This window comes from Pelobates fuscus, chromosome 6 (genome assembly GCF_036172605.1).
Source record: "Pelobates fuscus isolate aPelFus1 chromosome 6, aPelFus1.pri, whole genome shotgun sequence".
NCBI lineage: Eukaryota > Metazoa > Chordata > Amphibia > Anura > Pelobatidae > Pelobates > Pelobates fuscus.
Genome location: NC_086322.1, coordinates 16,251,103 through 16,276,218, shown reverse-complemented (window position 1 = coordinate 16,276,218; position 25,116 = coordinate 16,251,103). Strand labels below are relative to the sequence as shown.

The window sequence follows — 25,116 nt, the reverse complement described above, 5'->3', positions numbered from 1 at the left end:
CGCCATTCTATTGGTTTCCCTCCCCTGTGGGGCTGCGGGCGCTCTGCTCGGGGTGTCAGGAGACTAGTCGCTTGGCTGCCTCCTCTGACTCCCCGAGCTCTGGTGTGAGACTGCTGGCGCCCGGGGTTCCTCGCGGTCAGACGCGAGCACCCCGCGACCGGGTTTCTTTCAGCCACGTGGATCCGACCGGCCGGAGAAAGGGCGCCTGCTCACGGCCCCTCCTCCTTCCACGGTCGGATCTCTGCGTTTGTTGCCCTGCTGAGATTCCCCGGCGGATCTCAGCAGGTTTACCACAATCCCATATATATCACTATAGTTATTCAGTGTAGATCTCACAGCGTGCTGTGAGCTTTAGGGCTTTTTATAGGTCAGATTTCTAGACATCAGGAACGGTGGCTCAGGACATAAGCTGTTTGCCTGCATAAGCAAGCAGACAGTCAGTCCAACAAGCACAAGTTCGAACCCCAGCTTGGGCACCCATGGAAACTTAATATTTTAAAGGTTTTCTATGACTGTTTTTATTTTACTGGCTGTGTGTTTGTCTCACAGTGTATATGAGATTTCTATGTGTTTTTCTCTCAGTGTATAGGAGATTTCTATGTGTTTTCTCTCAGTGTATATGAGGTTGCTATGTGTTTTTCTGACAGTGTATATGAGATTACTAAGTGTTTTTCTGACAGTGTATATGAGATTACTAAGTGTTTTTCTGACAGTGTATATGAGATTACTGTGTGTTTTTCTGACTGGGTATAGGAGATTACTATATGTTTTTCTGTCAGTGTATATCAGATTACTATGTGTCTTACTGACAGTGTATATCACAGATTGCTGGGTGTTTTTTACTGACAGTGTATATCGCAGATTGCTGCGTGTCTTACGGACAGTGTATATCGCAGATTGCTGCGTGTCTTACGGACAGTGTATATCGCAGATTGCTGCGTGTCTTACGGACAGTGTATATCGCAGATTGATGCGTGTTTTTACGGACAGTGTATATCACATATTGCTGTGAGTTTGACTGCTGTGTATATCTCAGGATACTGTAGTTTGCTGACAGTGTATATCACAGATTCCTGTGAGTTGCGGGTATTATGAACTCGGATTAGTGTGCCCCGCAGTATATAGCTTTTCGGGTCCAGCTATGGGGTCTCTGAGGAGACTACTCTGGTATGAACTCACTGTCCATGGCATTCATATAGTGTTAACAGACCTGGATCTGGAATACCAGTCTACACTGATTCTATTCAATATTTTCAGATATGATGATGATGGTATCTGTATTAGCGATTGAGACATCAAACAGATCGGTGTGAGCTTGTGCATACCAATTCACGGCTTAAGGTGAGTATCGCTCTATGTATCTTAATTTCATGGACATGGTAATCACTGTGACAACTTCCACTTATACCAATACAGCTGGGATAACGCTATTTGCCTGCTGGGCATTTAGGGACTGCCAGTCCCTGTTCAAGTTACTCACACAGCATTACGCTGTCAAAAGGGTTGATTATCTAAGGGTCCTATGTCACAAGACGCCCTGAGGATCTACAATTTTGGGGACCTCTACCCGAACTCAGAGGTCCCTGTTACTCATTCAATACCCACTGTAAAGCGCTACGGAATTGGAAGGCGCTATATAAATACATGTTTATGATAATATTATGGTAATATACAACCCACTGATTGGCCTGCTATGTCTGTGCCCCATTGATTGGCCTGCTATGTCTGTGCCCCATTGATTGGCCTGCTATGTCTGTGCCTCATTGATTGGCCTGCTATGTCTGTGCCCATAAGAATGGCCTGCTATGTCTGTGCCCATAAGAATGGCCTGCTATGCCTGTGCCCATAAGAATGACCTGCTATGCCTGTGCCCATAAGAATGGCCTGCTATGCCTGTGCCATAAGTATGGCCTACTATGTCTGTGCCCATAAGAACGGCCTGCTAGGTCTGTGCCCATAAGAATGGCCTGCTATGTCTGTGCCCATAAGAATGGCCTGCTATGTCTGTGCCCATAAGAATGGCCTGCTATGTCTGTGCCCATAAGAATGGCCGGCTATGTCTGTGCCCATAAGAATGGCCTGCTATGTCTGTGCCCATAGGAACAGCCTACTACGTCTGTGCCCCATTGATTGGCCTGCTATTTCTGTGCCCCATTGATTGGCCTGCTATGTCTGTGCCCCATTGATTGGCCTGCTATGTCTGTGCCCATTGAATAGCCTGCTATGTCGGTGCCTGCTTGAATGGCCTGCTATGTCTGTGACTATTTGCTTGGCTATCCTTTCTGTGTCCGTCCGTTTGGCCTGCTGGGCCTGTGCCCTACTGGCGGGCCTACATTATTGGTACCGAGCCTCTTTTGGCCGCAGGCCTGGGGTAATATCACGGAGGAAAAACCCAGTGCCCACCAGTGACAGGGAGATAGGCAGGTGTCCAGACAAACACCATTGCCATAGTGTTCAAGAAGACAACAGTCTACGGCCATCTGAATATGGTGGGAAGGGTGGCAGCCCTAAACCTCATGCCTGAAGGGCAAAGTTTCTTATGAAGACCCCGGACACATCCACGGTTTACTCCAAACCGCCGACGGCACATCCCCAAGGAGAACTTCGCACAAACAGGGACCGGTACTCAGACTCCTACAGGAGAAAGCGGTGTTTTTTTCCTTGTCTTTACCAGCTACTCCGTATCTGCCTCCCGGAACCCCTTTAGGTTCAGTAGTTTTTTCCTGCGTTAGGTTAGCTCCTGGCCCTGTCCAGCGGGACTTACTTTTCCTACGCTCCGGCTTACTGTTTACCTTCTATCCGAGATAGAATTGGCGTATTTTTCTTATCTATGTTAGTCGTTGCTTTTTTGTTTTTTTCTTGACTTCCTTTTCCTTTTCGCTGGGGTCGTCGTGAGGCCGACTTGACCTCCTCTGACCTCCCAGGCATTCGTGGATCGCAGGAGAACGTCTCCAGCTTTCCTCGGACTACCAACGGTCTACCTGGACCCCGCGCGCACGCACGGGATCCGGATAGTCGGTTGATAGTTTTCCATCGTTGTTTCCGAAAATTGCCCTCAGCCTTATGCTGACATTAATAATTGGTGCGCCCTACAGTTTGGTCACCCTGAACCTCTAGGGACTCTAATTTGCACCACGGGAGGGTGCGGCCCTCGATCCGGGTATATTTACTTTCAGGAACAGAGGGCGAGCCCTCTCATACAGAACCGGATACTGATTTGTTATTAGAGGGCGCAGCCCCTCACTCGTCCTCAACCAGATACTGGGCTGGATTCAGAGGACAGGTTGGGAGGACCCACTCGCATGGAGAGAACCGGTCACGGATGTGGACTCTGCTGTTGGTTACTAACGAGTGCGGCCCGCTCAGGCTCACAGCCGGACGCTCTCACTGTATGCGATCACAGTAGTAGAGCGCGGCTCTCTCGTACACTCAACGCTCTACTGTACCGGCCATTTGTTCATCACACAAGCTTGTACCTGTGCAAAACATCGATGACTACATAGAGCTGCGTCCCTCCTGCACTCAATTAGAGCTGACTTCCACGCTACTGACTTCGTTCTAGAGGCCTGGCTGGTCATGCAAGAATTACGTGTTTAGACTAGATCCATGGATCCGGACCGCTGTAAAACGTGCAAGAAATACTCAGAGGTATAACGGGGGGAGTCTACCACTTATATGCACACACTCCTGGAGATGGTACGGCTAACGGATGGCCCTCCGGTACTAGGAGTGTGCAGGTTTTTTGGCATATTCTGCACCATGTAATACGGAGATTGCTTTCTGTTTTGGATACCCAGACCATTACGAACAAACTGCACAGACAGTTTCTCCCATGTCAAGATGTCAGGAGATATGGAGACCTTCATGGAGCAAACGGGCACTGCCTTGCTCGGGTAACATGATTATGGAAGGCCTATTTCCCGGTCTGAAGGTAAAACCGTACATATGGATCACAGGGTAAGACCAGAAACCCGGTTGTCTTGACTTCCCCGGTCTTTATGATCTTGGGATAAGACGGCTGGACTGCCCCGTCTCCTCGGAGGAGGACCCTCCGTCTATGCTCTATTTATCCCTCACGAGAGCCATTTTGTTGGATTCATGCTAACCTGCTTTTCAACTACCGTCGAGGAGACCTACGAGACTTCATGGAGGTACCTGGTGTGCCCCGACTCCTACACAGACATCTTTCACTCTTGGACGAGTGCATTTCTGGATGGAAATCTGCGTTCCAGTTTGCTTTTACCATTCCTTTGAAGATTTCTGGGATTCACTTTTCCCGGGGTAGTCGACCACCGTTTCCTCCACACAAGTTCAGTTCGGAACCCTGAATGGACGTCCTTTGGAGTCTTTTCTCTACTGCGTCCAAGGATTACACAGTCCATTTGGAATATTGGTATCACTTGGAGTAGGGCTGGTTTGGCCACACTCTTGCCTGCATTATGAATTTTTCCTCGGATGAGACATCTCACCGGGTAGGACAGGAAGCAACGGAAGATCTTCCTCGGTTTTTCTGTTGCGATTTTGGTGGGGGACTTAGGCGCATTCCTTGAGATTGGAGATCGACCTGCAAGGCCGCATCGCCGAAGGACCCTGGCACGATCGGAGGAGCCGCCTTACGGATCGTGAGTTGAGACATGGTGGCAGTTTCTCCTCGCGACCCTACGTCCGAGATTGACCTTCAATATTATACAACTACTGGAATATGGCTAACAGGTCAGCTTGCCAGCTCATGGACCGACTGCTAGGAAACAGGTTTTTTCATAAGTAGGGTTGGGATATCTTCATATTAGGATAATTTTGGTTGCTACATTGGGTACCTACATGTTTATTCAGAGTACATTTCATTGGATAATCAACCTGTTCGTTTCTGTTTTTCTCTCGTTTCAGTTTACAGTCCATCAACACTATCTAGTAGGACGGTTACTCTCGGATGATGGACATCGTTATTTTCATAGTATCTAGGACTTCGTTTCTTCCCCATGATGTTTCTCTGCCTTTTATTCTGTTTTTGTCGCAGCTTGAAAGAGGAAATGATGCATGGGGAGTGGAGTTTTATAGTACCTAACTTTTTTCTGATTGGTTGTTTTCTGTGCTGCTGTGGAGTTCTAGAAAAGAGAGACTTAAGCAAATACTCGCCTCCTGTCATTAATAAAATTAAGATTATAGGTACACTAAAGCTAGCATAATCTACAATTATCTCCAAGCTGAAAAGTTACACATTTTATACATTTTTATAACTTTGTGAGTTTACATCGTACATACATAAACTTTATATTATTTTAACCAGTATTAGGGACAAACATATCCAAAATTCACTTGAATAGGTTCAGTGGTTTAAAAGTTAGGTCAAAGTCCTTTGTTATCACTTGCAAGTTTGGCTTGTCCTGCCCAAACCAGTTCCCACTGGTCTGGCAGTGTCCCTGGGACAACGCCCTGCTGGAGAACAGTGGAGCTGGGGGAGGGGAAGAGCCATACCTTCCCAGGGACTCAAAGGGGAATAAAAAGTGTCCACAAAGTTTCAATATGTCCCTACACTGTTTTAACCCCTTAAGGACCAAGCTTCTGGAATAAAAGGGAATCATGACATGTCACACATGTCATGTGTCCTTAAGGGGTTAAAGGGCCAGCACCGTACAATAAAAGTCCATAAGCCCATATGCTGGTTTAAACGGGTACAATCCCCCAGGGGCCATAGTGTAGGTCAGGAGGCTGGCAAGCAGGCCTCTCCAGGACCAAGTGGCAAAGTGCACTTCGTCACACTATAACCCTGGAAGTGAGATTATAAACCCTCACTGTGTTACCCCAAAATAGTCACTAAGGGTCTATGCCCCATAGGTATTCCTTTTGGTAAACTAACACTTGAGCTTAGAATGAAAACATGAAGAAAAAAAAAAGGATGTATTTCAATTTTTCTTATAATACAGGTGATACTCAAAAAATTTGAATATCGTGCAAAACTTAATTTATTTCAGTAATGCAATGTAAAAGGGGAAACTAATATATGAGATAGACACATTACCTGTAAATTAAGATAGTTCAAGCCGTGATTTGTCATACGTGCAATGATTATGGCTTACAGCTCATGAAAACCCCAAATCCCCAATCTCAGTAAATTAGAATATTGTGAAAAGGTGCCACATTCTAGGCTCACAGTGTCCCACTCTAATCAGCTAAGTAAGCCATAGCACCTGCAAAGGGTTTCTGAGCCTCTAAATGGTCTCTCAGTCTGGTTCACTAGGAATCACAATCATGGGGAAGACTGCTGACCTGACAGTTGTGCAGAAAACCATCATTGACACCCTCCATAAGGAGGGAAAGACTCAAAAGGTAATTGCGAAGGAAGTTGGATGTTCCCAAAGTGCTGTATCAAAGCACATTAATAGAAAGTTATGTGGAAGGGAAAAGTGTTGAAGAAAAAGGTGCACTAGCAGCAGGGATGACCGCTGCCTGGAGAGGATTGTCAGGAAAAGGCCATTCAAATGTGTTGGGGACTTTCACAAGTGGACTGAGGCTGGAGTCAGTGCATCAAGAGCCACCACACACAGACGGATCCTGGACATGGGCTTCCGATGTCGTATTCCTCTTGTCAAGCCACTCCTTAACAACAAACAACATCAGAAGCATCTTATCTGGGCTAAAGAAAACAGACCTGGCCTGTTGCTTAGTGGTCCAAAGTCCTCTTTTCTGATGAGAGCAACTTTTGCATCTCATTTTGAAACCAAGGAACCAGAGTCTGGAGGAAGAATGGAGAGGCACACACTGAAAGATGCTTGAAGTCCAGTGTGAAGTGTCCACAGTTTGTGTTGATTTGGGGAGCCATGTCATCTGCTGGTGTTGGTCCACTGTGCTTCATTAAGTCCAGGGTCAACGCAGCCGTTTACCAGGAGATTTTGGAGCACTTCATGCTTCCTTCTGCAGACCAGCTTTATGGGGATGCTGTCTTCATTTTCCAGCAGGACTTGGCACCTGCCCACACTGCCAAAAGCACCAACGCCTCGTTCAATGACCGTGAGATTACTGTGCTTGATTGGCCAGCAAACTCGCCTGACCTGAACCCCATAGAGAATCTATGGGGCATTGCCAAGAGGAAGATGAGAGACATGAGACCAAACAATGCAGAAGAGCTGAAGGCTATCAGTGCCACAGGCTGATAGCTTCCATGCCATGCCGCATTGAGGCAATAATTGCTGCAAAAGGGGCCCAAACCAAGTACTGAGTCCATATATTGTTCTATGTACACTCCTTGTTTTATTGATTGCATGTAATATTCTAATTTACTGAGATTGTGGATTTGAGGTTTTCATGAGCTGTAAGCCATAATCATCGCACTTATGACAAATCACGGCTTGAACTATCTTGCTTTGCATGTAATGCGTCTATCTCATATATTAGTTTCCCCTTTTACATTGCATTACTGAAATAAATGAAGTTTTGCACGATATTCAGATTTTTTGAGTATCACCTGTAAAAGCTAAGCTTTAGTTATAGAGATATATTGTAATGGCTTGCAGGTCCTTCAATTGATTACCTCGGTTAGTTCTCAGCGTCCTAGGCTAGTTTCAGACCATCCAATATCACCTTGCTGAGTCAAAGTAGCATTCGTTATCGGATATGATTTTGTCCGAATTTTCTGACTTTTTAGTATTCGTTTACTATAAGATAAACGAAAGTACTACATATGAATTATATACGAAACAAAAGGGAAAATGCAAAATGCATTACCTTTTAATTTCAGTACTTTCATTTAATAGAATCTGTGCTGCAGGAGAATTAATCCCCCCCGCCCCCAGCACTGAGGAGAAACAAAAAAGAACTGGATCTCCCTGCAGCAAGAGACTTAATCCGTGCGTGTAAGAGTCTTGTGGCGGAACTTAACACCTATTTGTATATTTCCCCCTTTTTTTTTTTTTTACCCTTTTTTCATTCTGGAGTACTTCATACAAACAGAATCCTTTCATCTCCCGAACGAGGACCACCCCTGTACCCCATTAAAACGTTAACACCAGCAACTTAAGAGCGAAACCACAAGGGAAGTTATTAATTAATGCTTCACCTGGGTGGCCACCATTTAATTTAACCGAACACGTGGAGACAAAATAATGGCTGCTATTTTGGTCATCGAGTGCCTTTAACTCTTTTCGGGTAGGCACTCGCACGAACGCCGGTGAAACTTGGACTGCTGCCAAACCACCTATACGAATGACTTTCAGGATATATGAACTACAGAACAGGGGGAGCATTCATAACTTGATATGAAGAGATTCCCTTGCAAGGTATTCGCACAGGAACCTCACAAACAGAGATCAGCCAGGGTAGTCACTAGTAGTTTTAAATGACAGCGAGCAGCCACTGGCTTCTCACTGTTTAGACGACATGCCCCTACTCGCGGCATGCGGGAGGATTTAACCTCCCTTTTATTAAAATGGGGGTCATAATGACCCCCATAGGTTTTAAGACAGGGAGGTAAGTAAGAATTGTTAACATTTATTACAAGAAGGGAGCTAGTAGCGTTGTCAGCTCCCTCCTTGCTTTTTTTTTCTGGCGCATGTGCAGTGTTATTTTTGTCCTAATGGACGAAAATTAATTATTTTTTACCGAATTTCGTCATAAAAATGAATTTCGTCATGAAAATGTCTAGTATTCAGTGCCATTAAGAGCACTCCGATGTCCATCTCAAAGTAATATGAACAGCAATCATAAGTTAAATGTAGCGAGTCATTATACCATTGTTTATAACCTTTAACCTACACCATGAGTCAAAACTACATGTAGGAGTTAAACAATACAGACTTTATTGCCGCTGTGCAGAGGGTCATGTGCATACAATAGGGTAATTAACAGTGCGTACAGTTCATCTTCCCATAACTAATTATTTTATTGCCTTAAATGACTCTCAGCCTTACCAAAAAAATAAACACTCAGCTCCATTTTTCCCATATAATTCAAATAACATAAAACAACAAATGTCCCCTGTAAAATTCTAAGCCAAGCAAGTAGAACTTCTACTTTGCAACCCTGGGTCCATGACATTTATATTATGTCTACAATACCAAAGGACAATATCCAATTTAATGCAAATTGTTGTAATGGCTGTTCCCTGTTTTAGCCCTAAAAAATAAATAGTAAATAAATTAAAAATAAAAGTCTGCACATTAACTCACATTGTGTTTAACTCACTATGACCTCATCACCAGTAACTTTATGCTGAATCATTTGCAAAACTTATATAGCAATATTAAATCAAAGTCTTTGTCAGATATGTTTTAAAGCTGAAGCTCCTCTTAAATGATTTTTGGTTGACCAGGAGTAACATCCTTCAAAACATTGTAGAAGGTTTTGATATTATTGTTTTATATGAAGACATGTTTGTTTCACATGTGGATGCTAACTTGAAAAAAATAGTTTAGAGAAAAAAATATAAACAGAAGAAATAAAACTATTATTCATGTTATCTTATATTCATAGACCAAGTGCTCTCAAGTATAAAAGCCTCTTAACCTTCTTTATTGCTATTGAAGACTTAAACCACAATCCATATATTCTCCCTAATATCACTCTGGGATATCACGTGTATGACTCATGCTCCAATGAAATGAAGGCTGTGAAGAGTGTCTTACAGATCTTATCTGGACCAGGAAAGCCTGTACCGAATTACTCCTGCACTGAAGGAGGGAAGCTGGCTGGAGTTATTGGAGATCAGACTTCTATTACAACTATACCAATAGCCCAAATACTGGGGCTTTATGGATACTCACAAGTGAGTAAAACAGTTTAAATCCAAGTTACAATATACTGTATTTTTCGCTCCATAAGACGCACTGCACCATAAGACGCACCTAGTTTTTAGAGGAAGAAACCCAGAAAAAAAAATATTCTGAACAAACTGTCCCATATTGTTTCTTACTATGGGACAGTTTGTTCAGAATATTTTTTTCTCCCCTGTCCCATAGTGTTCTCCCCTCTCCCATAGTCTCCCCCCCCCATAGTCTTCTCCTCTCTCCCATAGTCTTCTCCCACCCCATAGTCTTCTACTCTCTCACATAGTCTTCTCCCCCCATAGTCTTACCCCCTTCCCATAGTCTTCTACTCTCTCACATAGTCTTCTCCCCCCTCCCATAGTCTTCTCCCCCCACCTCCCATAGTCTTCTCCCCCCCTCCCATAGTCTTCTCCCCCCCTCCCATAGTGTTCTCTCCTATCCCATACTGTCCCCCTCCCCTCCCCTTGTTCCATAATTACTTACCTGTCTTGTAGCATGGGCTGGCCTTACAGCGCGCACCACGGTACTGGAACTTCAATTTCAAGTTGCGATTTCCGGCGGGACTGAAAGGAAGTGTGCACACTGAGTGCGCACTTCCTTTTAGTCCCACTGGAAACCGGAACCTGAAATTGAAGTTCCTGTACCGCGGTGCGCGCTGTGCTGTCGGGCCACGCTACAAGACAGGCAAGTAAAGCTTCACATTCGCTCCTTACGACGCACAGACATTTCCCCTCACTTTTGAGAGGAAAAAAAGTGCTTCTTATGGAGCGAAAAACACGGTATATAAAAATAAAACAGGAAAACTGGGTGAAACATTTTGGTTCTTCTGAAACACTACACCTTTTTTGGGGGGGGGAGTCAATAAAATAGTACTTCATGTGGTTCATTATTTGAAAAGACATTTGGACAGCTAAAACAGAAAGAAAAGGACTAGAACTGTCTGTGACTGTGTTGACATGCAAAAATGATTTAGAAATTTAATCAACTATGCATTCTGGTGCGTTCTGGACTGAGATATGTTGACAGCGATCTTGTGAAGGATTTTAGACTGGATGAAGATTTGATTGTGATTGTGAGGTTTTCCATAATTGTGGTCCTTTATGAAAAATGATGATCGAGCCACTTTATTTTTGTATTGTAGTATGCTAAATGAAGTGCTGGTACTGGATTGGAGATTATAGAAGATGGGAACAGCTGGAAAGAGCGTTCTACTCATGTAGGGCTTCCTAGAAACGCTCTTAAACACAAGGCGGACAGATGAAGGGTTGTCTGGATTGCAGCGATAGCCAGTTTAGTTATTTTAACATGTCACAATTGTGGGTCAGCTAATTACATTGTAGCACAAAGCGGCAGAATGAGTTATACAATATATTAACTCTATGATGGTGGATTCGCAGTGGGGCAGGGGGAGTATAGTGGGGGCAGGGGAGGATGGTGGGGGCAGGGGGAGAATGGTGGGGGCAGGGGTAGTATAGTGGGGCAGAGGAGAATGGTGGGGGCAGGGGGAGTATAGTGGGGCAGGGGGAGAATGGTGGGGGCAGGGGGAGTATGGTGGGAGCAGGGGGAGTATGGTGGGGGAGATTCATACATGTACCAGAAAATCAAGATCAGAAATGCACTCTCGGATAACCATAGGCATGAAACCATGACAGGGCAATGAGCAAGAGGGGAGTTGGGTTTAACCCCTTAAGGACCAAACTTCTGGAATAAAAGGCAATCATGACATGTCACACATGTCATGTGTCCTTAAGGGGTTAAACACCCCTCCTCTGGATCCGATTGGATGTAACCAGCCTTTGACCCCTAAAGGCAATTACCAGGTGTGCATGAATGCTGCTCAACTAAACCCTCCTGTGGATTTAATTGTCCGTGACCCCAAAAGTAATTACCAGGTTTCCATGTGCATGATTGCTGCTTGGCACAACTTTTCCTGTCAGGACAGCAATGCTGCTCAGCACAACTTTTCCTGTCAGGACAGTAAATGCCATTAACCACATTTTTATGTGCGGATTAATACATGACTAGTGATGTTGCGAACATAACATTTTCCGTTCGCGAATGGCGAACGCGAACTTCCGCAAGTGTTCGCGAACGGGCGAACCTGGCAAACCGCCATAGACTTCAATAGGCAGGCAAATTTTAAAACCCACAGGGACTTTTTCTGGCCACAATAGTGATGGAAAAGTTGTTTCAAGGTGTGACGAGACCAATCTCGCCACATTGCATTGGAGGAGCCTGGTCGCCCGCCTGCTGCCTTTGGATTATGGACCGGCAGCTAAAGGGTTAATTTTACTATGCAGAAGGATTTATTTCTCCCTTTCTGCACAGCCGTTCGGTAGATTCTATCTACCGAACAAACAGCCTGTTTTAAACCTCCCCAGAGCCGTGGGAAGCCGGCCGGCGCCGTTAATTGGCCACCCAGGAGCTGGAGTGTGCTGCCAATTTACCTCCCTGAAGCTGCGGTTAACCGCAGCTTAATTGACTGTTATTGGGTGGCCGCGGTTACACTTAGCGGCCGCTAGGTGGCGGTGTTATGCAGCTCCCCGGACGGCCAGCGGAGCTCAGCCCAGAATCAGTACACTAAAAGCGGACACTTTTACGCGCAGGCACCGCTGAGCCTCCAGCCCCCTGGTTCTTATTTGTGCAGATTTAACCGAATACATGTTAATTCGGTAGTTTGTATATGTGAATGTTAACCCAGATAGCACAGCCATGGAGCCAATTCGTGTAATTAAAGACTTGCACCTGGACTGTGGCATGCTGGAGGGGGATCCATGGCAAAACTCCCATGGAAAATTACATAGTTGATGCAGAGTCTGGTTTTAATCCATAAAGGGCATAAATACCCTAACATTCCTAAATTGTTTGGAATAACGTGCTTTAAAACATCAGGTATGATGTTATATCGATCAGGTAGTTTAAGGGTTACGCCCGCTTCACAGTGACAGACCAAACTCCCCGTTTAACGCACCGCAAACAACCGCAAACAGTCCTTTTGCACAACCGCAAACTCCCCATTTGCACAAGGTTGGATACCAAGCTAGCCATGTCCCATTACTTGTAATCACTGATGTCATTGAAGGTCTCTTCCTCCACCCAGCCACATACAACACCAAGGGTTTTTAAATGTACACTACTGTTACACCAGATATGAGTTTCACTGGTGTGACACTCTGCCGTGGCAGGCACTAAAACGCACACGTGTGAAGGAAGCTGACTGCTATTATATTACAGTCAAAAAAGTTTTTTTTTTTTTTTTTAAATGCAAGCTATTGTGCCCCCAAAACGTTTGTGTGTGGTTGAATCAACTTTTGGCTCCCACTGCCCCTTTAAGAGCGAGCTTGTGACTCGAGCCGTGCTCCTAGTGCCAGGCGGGCCACGTGACCGATCACTGCGGTCAGTGCACGTGGCTAAGTCAGAAGAGGAGATCAAGCCGCATGCGGCTCGTGTGGAGGCAGGAGTGATCCAGACACGCGTGGCTCAAGCTTAGGAGCCAGGTCGGTCCCAGGATAAGGTAAATACAGCCACAACCACTTATCCCAATCACACACCTAACTTCCTATCTCATTAAAAGCATATTACCGCGTATTTAATAAAACAGATAGACCCCCTAGTTCATCCAGGTTACCGATCGATGGTTTGATATTCTGAGCCCTCTCTGATTTATTGTACACGACTATTCGATATTCCCACAAATTTTATATAGCATTTTATGTTTGTTTGAGACCACCTTAAAAATATTGGATATCGCTAAAAATCATGATCACTATATACTTTCTCTACAAACCTCTAAAACTAACCAAACTACTCATCCATCCGCTATACCACTTTATCCCACCTACAACTAGTGCCCAGTTAAAATACTTGACTCTTACTTACCCACACTCAGTCATGCCACACACATTTCACCACTACTCTCACTGAATCCCACTGACTACGGCTAAATTCATCTTCTACATTAGAACACTACTCCTAAGATTGGGTTGTATCCATGTCTCGGGTCTTTCATTTAGAATAGGGGCAACTTCGGTCTCCTTCAACACTGACACTCCAGTGCATATTATTAAAAGATTGGGCAGATGGAAATCCTAAGTCTACAGCTGATATATTCCTCATCCCGAGAAAGAAATGAGGAAAGCTTTTAAAAGTTTGGCTTTGTAAATTTGATGCAATAAGTGTGTTTTTCTTTAATACCTTTTCACCCTCTTTGCATGAACCCAATTTACATATATTACTAATATGTTCCTGAACATATATATTATATTATTCACTCACTCACTCACTCATCTCTGGGCCGGCCTAAGACATCATGCTGCCTAGGTCCAACAATAAATGACTATGGGGATAATGTATAATAAACACAGGTTACTGGCTATGGGGGGGATAATGTTTAATAAACACAGGTTACTGGCTATGGGGGGGGTAATGTTTAATAAACACAGGTTACTGGCTATAGGAGGGATAATGTATAATAAACACAGGTTACTGGCTATGGGGGGGATAATGTTTAATAAACACAGGTTACTGGCTATGGGGGGATAATGTATAATAAACACAGGTTACTGGCTATGGGAGTGATAATGTATAATCAGAGGCGGCTCTAGACTTTATGAGGCCTTAGGCGAAACGCAAACATGAGGCCCCACTAACAAAAAAGTGTCACATATACACATTGATGCGCTGTCTACCTGTGTATGTGCCTGAGAGTGTGTCTGACAGAGAGTATCCTTGTGTGTCTGAATGTATGTCTCTGTGAGCATGTTTGCGTTTTTGTCTGAGACCCTATGTGTATGGGGTAGCTGCTTGAAGTGTGTTGTGTGTATAGGGGGGGGGGGGGGTGATGGTGAGAGGGAGAAGGGGTTCGATGGTGAGAGGGAGAGGGGGTGAGAGGGAGCGGGGGTGCGATGGTGAGAGGGAGCGGGGGTGCGATGGTGAGAGGGAGCGGGGGTGCGATGGTGAGAGGGAGCGGGGGGTGATGGTAATGTGAGAGGGAGGGGGGTGATGGTAATGTGAGAGGGGGTAATGTGAGAGTGAGGGGGGGTAATGTGAGAGTGAGGAGGGTAAAGTGAGAGTGAGGGGGGTAAAGTGAGAGTTAGGGGGGTAAAGTGAGAGTGAGGGGGGTAAAGTGAGAGTGAGGGGGGTAAAGTGAGAGTGAGGAGGGTAAAGTGAGAGTGAGGGGGGTAAAGTGAGAGTGAGAGGGGGTAATGTGAGAGGGGGTAATGTGAGAGTGAGAGGTGGTAATGTGAGAGGGGGTGATGTGAGAAGGAGGGGGTGATGGTGAGTGGGGTGAGGCTGAGGGTGGTGACGGAGGGTTATGCTGAGGGTGGTGATGCTGAGGGTGGTGGGGGGGTGATGCTGAGGGTGGCGGGGGGTGATGCTGAGGGTGGCGGGGGGCTGATGCTGAGGGTGGCGGGGGGCTGATGCTGAGGGTGGCGGGGGGGTGATGCTGAGGGTGGCGGGGGGAGTGATGCTGAGGGTGGTGGGGGTGGTGAGGCTCAGGGTGGTGGGGGGTGATGGTGAGGGTAGGAGGGGTGAGGCTGAGGGTGGTGGGGGGTGATGGTGAGGGTGGTGAGGCTGAGGGTGGTGGGGGGTGATGGTGAGGGTGGTGGGGGTGGTGATGCTGAGGGTGGTGAGGGGTGATGAGGCTGTGGGGGGTGAGGGTGAGGCTGGGGGTGGTGATGGTGGTGGGGGGTGATGGTGAGGGTGGTGGGGGTGAGGCTGAAGGTGGTGGGGGTTGAGGCTGAGGGTGGTGGGGTGTGAGGCTGAGGGTGGTGGGGTGTGAGGCTGAGAGTGGTGGAGGGTGATGCTGAGGGTGGTGGGGGGTGAGGCTGAGGGTGGGGGGGATGGTGAGGATGGGGGGTTGAGGGTGGGGGGTAAGGCTGAGGGTGGTGGGGGGTGATGGTGAGGGTGGGGGGTGAGGGTGAGGGTTGGGGGGGTGAGGCTGAGGGTGGTGGGGGGTGAGGCTGAGGGTGGGGGGATGGTGAGGATGGGGGGGTGAGGGTGGGGGGGTAAGGCTGAGGGTGGTGGGGGGTGATGGTGAGGGTGGGGGGGTGAGGGTGAGGGTTGGGGGGTGAGGCTGAGGGTGGGGGGGGTGAGGGTGAGGGTTGGGGGGTGAGTCTGAGGGTGGTGGGGGGTGATGGTGAGGGTGGGGGGTTAGGGTGGGGGGGTGAGGCTGAGGGTGGTGGGGGTGAGGCTGAGGGTGGTGGGGGGTGATGGTGAGGGTGGGGGGGTGAGGCTGAGGGTGGTGGGGGTGATGGTGAGGGTGGTGGGGGGTGAGGCTTGAGGGTGGTGTGGGGTGAGGCTGAGGGTGGTGGGGGTGAGGCTGAGGGTGGTGGGGGGTGAGGCTGAGGCTGAGGGTGGGGGGTGATGGTGAGTGAGGCTGAGGGTGGTGGGGGTGATGGTGAGGCTGGTGGGGGGTGATGGTGAGTGAGGCTGAGGGTGGTGATGGTGAGGGGGGGTGAGGCTGAGGGTGGTGGGGGTGATGGTGAGGGTGGGGGGGTGAGGCTGAGGGTGGTGGGGGGTGAGGCTGAGGGTGGTGGTGGGTGAGGCTGAGGGTGGTGGGGGTGATGGTAAGGGTGGGGGGGTGAGGCTGAGGGTGGTGGGGGGTGATGGTGAGTGAGGCTGAGGGTGGTGGGGGTGAGGGTGGGGTGTGAGGCTGAGGGTGGTGGGTGAGGCTGAGGGTGGGGGGTGATGGTGAGGGTAGGGGGGGTGAGGCTGAGGGTGGTGGGGGGTGGTGGTGAGGCTGAGGGTGGTGGGGGGTGATGGTGAGGGTGGTGGGGGTGAGGCTGAGGGTGGTGGGGGGTGATGGTGAATGAGTCTGAGGGTGATGGGGTGGTGAGGCTGTGGGGGGTACGGCTGGGGTCGGTGATGGTGGTGGGGGGTGATGGGGAGGGAGAGCCTACCTTTCCCTGGTGGTCCAGTGGGCTCCCTGGTGGTCCGGTGGCCATTACTTCCTCTTTTGTGGGTCAGACTAAGGCTGTCCAGACCAGTGATTATGCTGGGCTGATGTCCGTTTGCCGGGACAGTCCATCGGCGTTGCCGTTCTGCTTTCCGGGTCGGTAGGTGATAGTGAAGTTAAATGGTTGTAAGGATAAGCTCCACCGTAAAAGTCTGCCATTATCCCCAGAGACCCGGTTTAGCCACACCGATGGGTTATGGTCTGTGACTAAAGTGAATTCTTGTCCGTACAAGTAGGGAGTCAGTTTCTTTAGCGCCCAAACCAGGGCCAAGCACTCCTTTTCCACTGCAGCATAGCTGACCTCACGTGGTAAGAGCTTACGGCTGATGCAGGCCACCGGGTGCTCTCCTCCATCTTCGCCTACTTGGCTGAGGACGGCCCCCAGCGTGAACATGGAAGCGTCTGTGTGGACGATAAAACATTTGTTAAGGGCTGGGGCCGCCAGAACAGGAGCATTAACAAGTGCAGTCTTAAGCGCCTGGAACGCTGTTTCACAGTGGGGAGACCACACCTGTCGGGGAAGGTTTTTCTTCGTCAGGTCGGTCAGTGGTTTAGCAATAGTACTATAGTCTGGCACAAAGCGTCTGTAGTACCCTGCTGTTCACAGAAAGGCTAGGAACTGGGACTTAGTGATGGGGGTGGGCCAATTGGCGACGGCTTCTATTTTAGCTGGCTCTGGTCGCTGTTTCCCACATCCCACCCAGTGGCCAGGTACTGCACCTCGGCCATTCCAAAGTGGCACTTTTCTGGTTTCAGCGTCAGGCCAGCGGCCCGAATCTGATCCAGAACGATCCCCACGTGTCCTAAGTGTTCCTCTCATGATTCACTGTGAATCGCTATGTCGTCTAGGTAGGCGCACGCAAAACCCTGGAAGCCATTCAGAAGTCTATCCACCAAGCGCTGGAATGTGGCAGGGGCATTCTTCATCCCGAACAGCATTACCTTGAAGTGGTATAAGCTGAACGGGGTGACGAAGGCCGACTTGGGGATCGCCTCCTGAGCCAGGGGTATTTGCCAATAACCTTTGCAGAGGTCAATGGTGGTCAAATAATTCCCCCTGGCTATGCGATCCAGTAGCTCGTCTACTCTAGGCATCGGGTAAGCGTCTGTCACTGTCTTATCATTGAGCTTCCGATAATCCACACAAAACCGGGTTGTCCATCCTTCTTGGGCACCAGCACTACTGGGACTACAGGGACTATCGGAAGGCTCAATGACCCCTAGTTGGAGCATCTAATCTATCTCCTTCTTCATCTCAGTCCTAACTGCCTCGGGAATTCTGTAAGGGGCCTGTCTGAGGGGTTGTTGTCCTGGGGTGTCCACCTGGTGGATCGTTAAAGTGGTGTACCCAGGTTTTTGGGAGAAAGTGGCCCTCTTTGCTTGGAGCAGCTTATGGAGTTGCTCCCTCTCTGTGGGACTAAGTCGGTCCCCTATCTGGACCTGAGTTACTAGATCGGAGCGGGGGTACTTTTCTAGCAAGTCCGGGATTGGTAGGCTGTCGGGGTCTTCCTGTGGGGGACAGCATACTGCTGTTATGTCCTCGGGTCGCTCTAAGTATTCTTTAAGCATGTTAACGTGGAAGGTTTTCCTAAGGTTATCGTTGTGACAGCTAGCAATAACGTAAGTGGTGTCTCCCCTCTTTTCTACCACCTGGTACGGGCCCTGCCAGGAGGCTTGCAGTTTATCTGTCTTAACCGGTTTAAGTACCAGTACCTTTTGCCTTATGGTAAAGGTCCTCTTCCGTGCCCCCCGATCATACCACACTTTCTGTCTCCGCTGGGCCGACTGGAGAATAGCTTGAACAGATCTGGCCAATTGCTCCATTTGGTCCCGGAGCTCTAGTACGTATGGCACATCAGGGACTCCGTCATTTTCAGTCTCTCCCTCCCAGTGCTCTCGTATCAGGTTTAGGGATCCCCATACCTTGCGTCCGTAGAGCAACTCAAAGGGAGAGAACCCTGTCGTTTCCTGCGGCACCTCCCGGTATGCAAACAGGAGGTGTGGCAGGAAGCGTTCCCAGTCCCTGTACTCCTGTGTGAATGTTTTTAGCATTTGCTTGAGGGTCCCGTTGAACCTCTCACAAAGCCCATTCGTCTGTGGGTGGTAGGGGGAGCTCAGAAGAGACTTAATCTTGCAGACCTGCCACAGCTGCTGTGTTAATTCGGCTGTGAATTGGGTGCCCCGGTCTGATAGTATTTCTTGGGGAAAACCTACACGAGAAAACACCTGAACTAGTGCATTGGCTACCGTGTCTGCCTGAATGTTAGATAGGGCCACGGCTTCTGGGTACCTGGTAGCATAGTCCACTATGGTAAGGATGTAGCGCTTACCGCAGGGACTAGGAGTCGCCAGTGGCCCTACTATATCTATGGCAACTCGGCTGAACGGCTCTTCTATAATAGGCATATTTACTAGGTGTGCCTTTGGGTGATCACCTCTCCTTCCTACCCGCTGGCACACATCACAGGTGTTGCAATAAGTCCTAACATCTGTATGTACCCCTGGCCAAAAGAAAGTGTGGGTAATGCGGTGTAGGGTGCGGGTTACTGCTAGGTGGCCTGCTAAGGCAGTCACTACTAGCTGACGCCTGCGCTGTCCATGTTTCTCCGTCATGCGGTATAGTTTCCCTTTTTCCCATAGGAATGTCTCATTATCTGACCCGCTCCCCCCTGTCTCTGCTCTTTCTCTGTATTTCTGTAAGGTCGGGTCGGATTTAGACTCTGTCTCAAAAGTGGCTGGTGTGTCCCAGGGTATAGGACTCAAGGGGTCAGTCCAGGTCGGGGTATGTCTTACCTGTGTTTCCCGCACTGGAGAGGATTCTCGTTGCGTCAGGGCTTGTGCTCGGGTAGTCACCGGATTAATCTCGTTGTTGTAGGAGGGAGCATAGGTCGAAGTCATGGGACCCAAATCGTTGCCTAGTAGCACTTTGGCAGGTAAATTGTCCATTATGCCCACATTTATGGCCCCCTTTCCCGCTCCCCAATCCAAATGCACCTTAGCGGTAGGAATTTTATATACATCCACCCCCGCCCAGCGTAATCGTAGCGCCTGTGTCTCTAAGTCCCTCTGTGGGGTGACCCTCAAGCCATACCTTCTGTCAGTGATGTTGCCGATTATCAGAAGCGGCGTATACCGGGTCTGCTTCGTGGTGCGGTCCCAAATACTCTTCCATAGGTATCTCTTGGTTAACGCAGAGTGCTCTTGCAGGGCGAGAGGGACCAGAAGATGAGTTGTAACTCCAGGAGTTCTGATGTGTGTTGAGAGGACAGTTTGCCATGAGGTGCCCAGGTTGTTTGCATCGGTAACACGTTGGTCTGGGTCGGTCAGATGTGTTGTTGCTGGGTGGTCCTGAGCACCGTATGGGCCCTGCGGGTACTGGGGCTCTGAAGTCAGTGCGAGGGGTTGGTCTGTAGTTATCCTTGTGTTCAACCCTTGCTGTTGGCCGGTAGTTTGTGGGTTCATGAAGCCGTGAGTCACAGTGTTCATCGGCTAATTTTGCCACTTCTTCTAGGGTAGCAGGTCGCCTGTCTCGCAGCCATTCTTTTCCTTGTTGTTCGATACCATTATAAAAATGCTCAAACAGGAATAATTGTAGGATTTCCTCAGCGGTCACGGCGTTACTTCCGCTTAACCAGTGGTTTGCTGCCCTCCGCATTCAGTGTGCCCACTCCATGTGAGTGTCATTGGGCTTCTGTTTAGTGTTTCGGAATTGCCGGCGATACGTGTCAGGGTTTACAGCGTATAGCCGCAGGAGGGTGTCTTTTACCAGCCTGTACTGCGTTACCTCCTCCGAGTTCAAGGTCCGAAAGGCTTCTAGCGCTCGCCCCGATAACTTGCCTGATAATATCATGGGCCATTCTTTGTTGGGGATCTGGTGGAGCGCGCATTGTCGCTCAAAATCTGCCAGGTATTCATCAATTCCTGCCTCGCTTTCCAGGAAAGGTCTAAAAGCCGCATAGGGTATCTTTAGCCTCCCGGTGGTCTCTGCAGGATTTACCGTTGTGTCGATGGTGCAGTGTGCAGTTACTAGGCTGAGCTCGTGGGCTCTAGCTTTTTGTATGTCCTCATCTGCTTCTGCCATCAGCTGCTGTACCAGTTCAATAGAGGGGTTCGGCCCGTATAGGGAGAGCCTTTCCCGAACAATTCTGGTTTTCTCATTACCCATTGTCATCGGAGTTTCTGCCATTGTGAAGCTTTGATCCAGTTCTGTCAGCTCTGCGATCAGTTCCCTCCTAGGCCTGTTGCTTGCGTTCCCACCTCGACTTACCCACCTCGACACTGTGATGCATTCAAAGCATCTTTAATGGATCCGCAATGTTTCAACCTGTACCCAGGTCTTTATCAAGCTTGATAAAGATCTGGGTGCAGGTCGAATCAGTGAGATATTTTATTTTATATATATTCTAAATGGTATGCTGACCCATACTCAGTTAGCACCCGGTGTTTTTTGTGATTGAGTACAACCCTCTTCTCTATTTTATGAAAATTATTTATAAATGCATTTGCTACAGATATGGTGATGAAAGGTTTGGTTGTCCATTCTGGCAGAGGAGGATTGATAGGGGTTTGGAGAGTTTGTATGATTTTCCAAAGGTTTCTTGGGTTTGATATATAACTGTTCCAATTGTAATTGAAATATTGGGCCTTTGCCACATTTGCTTGGTTTGTGCATGTATTTCACCATTGTCTGTAGGCACAGTGATCTTGAAATTTGAACACAATGAATCTCTAAAGTGGTACATTTGGATGAGGTCAGCTGTAACCCAGGACAGATGTGCCCCTTTTACACACTTTACACAGCAGTGCATGAACATTCCAAACTTGCAGGGGCTCAAACTAAAACAATTTAATTGCATAGTCTAGATCTGGCAGTCTGGGATCTGTGAGACTTAATCTATGCCATGGGAGGTTCTTGAGATAATTTAGAAAGGATTCAAGATTACAAGTCTTAAAATACCTTATTATTATAATCTAATAGGGGATTTAGTGGCTTTTATTTTGGGCATGCAGTACACTAAGCAGTGGTCACTAAAACTGTTAGGGAGAATGTCCGCCTCCTGGATTCTATCAAGGCAAGTTAACCTAATCAAGCAAAGTATGATTAGAACTTTCTCTATTAATGCAAATTGGGGAAGTAATTACTTGCATTAGCTGCAAAGTCCTTTACTGCAAACATGACTTGCAATCAATATTACAATCTCCAAAAACCAACAGTTCACACTTGTTCCTTACAGAAATATTAGGTTTATATAGACCTGCAATAAAGCTAAGGAATGTGGGAGATGTATCTATGAGGTGAGAGTTATTCAAGCAAAACAAACATTTGGGTAGGCGTTAACCCCTTAAGACCGGAGGGCGTACTATTACGTCCTTTTAAAAGCGGCTCTAAACGCCGCAGGACGTAATAGTACGCCCTCCGGTTTTTAGTAACTTACCCGGTCGCCGGCGGTCCCACGCCGGCGATCGCGGTTGGGGGGACTCCCAGGGAGCCCCCCCGCAGCAGATCTTCCTCCTCCGGTCCCTCCCGGTCATGTGAGAGTGAGGTCCTTGTGAGGACCTCACAATCACATGGCCGGGATAGCTGACTGCAGCAATGCCAGCAGGGGGACCAACTGTAATGACAGTTGGTCCCCCTGCTGGCTGAAAATAAAATCAAATAAGTTAAATAAGTGTAAAAAAATATATATACTTAGATCATATATATATATAACTTATATATATATATGATCTAAGTATATATATACACATATACACACACACACACATACACCGTCTAGGTGTATTTTAATATTAATATATATATAATTATATATATATATTAATATCAAATTACACGTAGACTGATACTGATTAAATATATATATATAATTATTGTTATATATACTTATAAATAATGTAAAAAAAATAAATATGTAAATACGTAAAAAAATAAAATAAAATAAATAATTAAAAATAAAATATAAAAAAATATATAGATGCGTTTTATTTCGTTCTAACTGTATTGTGATATTAATATATATATATATATATATATATATATACATATATTAATTCTACACATATATTTATGTAATTATGTAATAATTTTACATAATTAGGTATCCTAATTAATTACAATTAGCGGGACCTGCCTGACAACCCATGCCGAAAGTATAGGGAATTTAATTTGCTAGCACTATATTTAACCCTGTAACTTTCCAAGACACCATAAAACCTGTACATGGGGGGTACTGTTTTACTCGGGAGACTTCGCTGAACACAAATATTAGTGTTTCAAAACAGTAAAATGTATTACAACGATGATATCGCCTGTAAAAGTGAAGTTTTTTGCATTTTTCACGCACAAACAGCACTTACACGGACGATATTATTGCTGCAATACTTTTTACTGTTTTGAAACACAAATATTTGTGTTCAGCGAAGTCTCCCGAGTACAACAGTACCCCTCATGTACAGGTTTTATGGTGTTTTCAAAAATTACAGCGTCAAATATAAGGCTTGTGTTTCATTTTTTTCACATTAAAATTCGCCAGATTGCTTACATTGCCTTTATTAAGGTGAGAAAATGTAAGTATAAATATAATAAGGTGAGAAAATGTAAGTATAAATATAATAAGGTGAGAAACATTAAGGTGAGAAAATATGTGCCTGGGATATACAAAGTATAGCTAACACAGGTTGCAGTTACAATGTAGTGGAAAGAGAAATAACAATAAAAAACAAATTCAGATTAATGTAGTTCTGGATTAAAAAGAGAAAAACATGGCAAGTGAGATAATTACATTTTAAAATCATCAATTGTAATCTTTTTCCTTTCCCTATCTTATAATATGAATAACGGGGAGCAGGAGTCATTTAAAGATCAAAATAGGGGGTTTATCCAAAGTCAAAAGGATCAAGTCAGTGGGCAATTGAGCACCCACTCTACTGTTTCAACCTGACATGAAAAAAGCTTATCCATACGTACAACCTGTTGCATCAGTGACATAGAAACATAAATGTGAGGGCAGATAAGAACCATTCGGCCCATCTAGTCTGCCCAATTTGCTAAATACTTTCATTAGTTCCTGGCCTTATCTTATAGTTAGGATAGCCATTTGCCTATCCCACGCATGCTTAAACTCCTTTACTGTGCTAACCTCTACCACTTCAGCTGGAAGGCTATTCCATGCATCCACTACCCTCTCAGTAAAGTAATACTTCCTGATATTATTTTTAAACCTTTGTCCCTCTAGTTTAAGACGTTGTCCTCTTGTTGTGGTAGTTTTTCTTCTTTTAAATATAGTCTCCTCTTTAACTGTATTGATTCCCTTTATGTATTTAAATGTTTCTATCATATCCCTCCATCTCGTCTTTCCTCCAAGCTATACATGTTAAGATCCTTTAACCTTTCCTTGTAAGTTTTATCCTGCAATCCATGAACCAGTTTAATAGCCCTTCTCTGAACTATCTCTAAAGTATCAATATCTTCTGCACAATGGCATGAGCACGTCCCTCTTTCTACTGCTATTTCATCAGAAATAATCACCCCTAAATCCCTTTCCTTGGATGTTGAGGTTAGGACTCTATCAAATATTCTGTACTCTGCCCTTGAGTTTTTACGTCCAAGATGCATTATCTTGCACTTATCCACATTAAATGTCAGTTGCCACAACTCTGATCATTTTTCTAGTTTACCTAAATCATTTGCCATTTGGCTTATCCCTCCTGGAACATCAACCCTGTTACATATCTGTAACGGCACCCACAGGCATAAAAGGGATTAACAGCCATTTAGTAGATCTTCCCTTCCAGAGACACAGGCACAGCTACTGTAGACATCAATACACTGAACCGGAGAAGCATATGAATGCCGTAAACAGCTGAACCGGAACCATACGAATGCTGTAAATAGCCAAATAGGAAAAACCATACAAATAGGTTTACACTCCTAGCAGTCAAACTGGAACAGCATACAGTAAATCCCCCCCCCCCAAGAACGAGACAAAGCTCTGTGTCGAGGGTCAAGCAGTGAACAGTGTAACGAGTATATACCCCTACACGCAGGATCCAGCCTAACAGAAGACAGTACAGAGGAGAGATACGTCTACCGGACCTTAGAGTGGCCGGACTCGACGTAATAGGATAAGACAGAGTCAGGAACGATCCGAGGTCAAGGGCACAAAGAGACAGCGTAAACGAAAACTAGCCGGGGACTGGTACACAGGAATCAGCAAGCCGGCAAACAGTACAGAATAGGATAAAGCGAAAACGAAGTCAGAATACAAAGCCAAGGTCAAATACGGAGAAACACAACTGAACACAACAAGCACTAAAGGGAACTGTAGCAGAAACCACGATAGGGCAAGGAACTAAGGGAAAAGGGTAAGTATAAGTAGCCTTCAAACTAATGTGATTGGC

At 46.6% G+C, this 25,116-nt stretch overlaps 1 protein-coding gene across 1 annotated transcript in view; it reads left to right on the top strand.

Annotated features, from left to right (window-relative positions):
* The window catches only part of LOC134565999 (vomeronasal type-2 receptor 26-like), a 46,871-nt gene extending 36,002 nt beyond the window's left edge, over nt 1–10,869 (top strand). Inside the window, exons 8-9 of the mRNA XM_063425713.1 lie at nt 9,466–9,757; nt 10,732–10,869. Coding sequence (XP_063281783.1) covers nt 9,466–9,757; nt 10,732–10,869 — 430 coding nt within the window. The remainder of the gene's footprint in view (nt 1–9,465; nt 9,758–10,731) is intronic.
* Nucleotides 10,870–25,116: the final 14,247 nt, after the last annotated feature.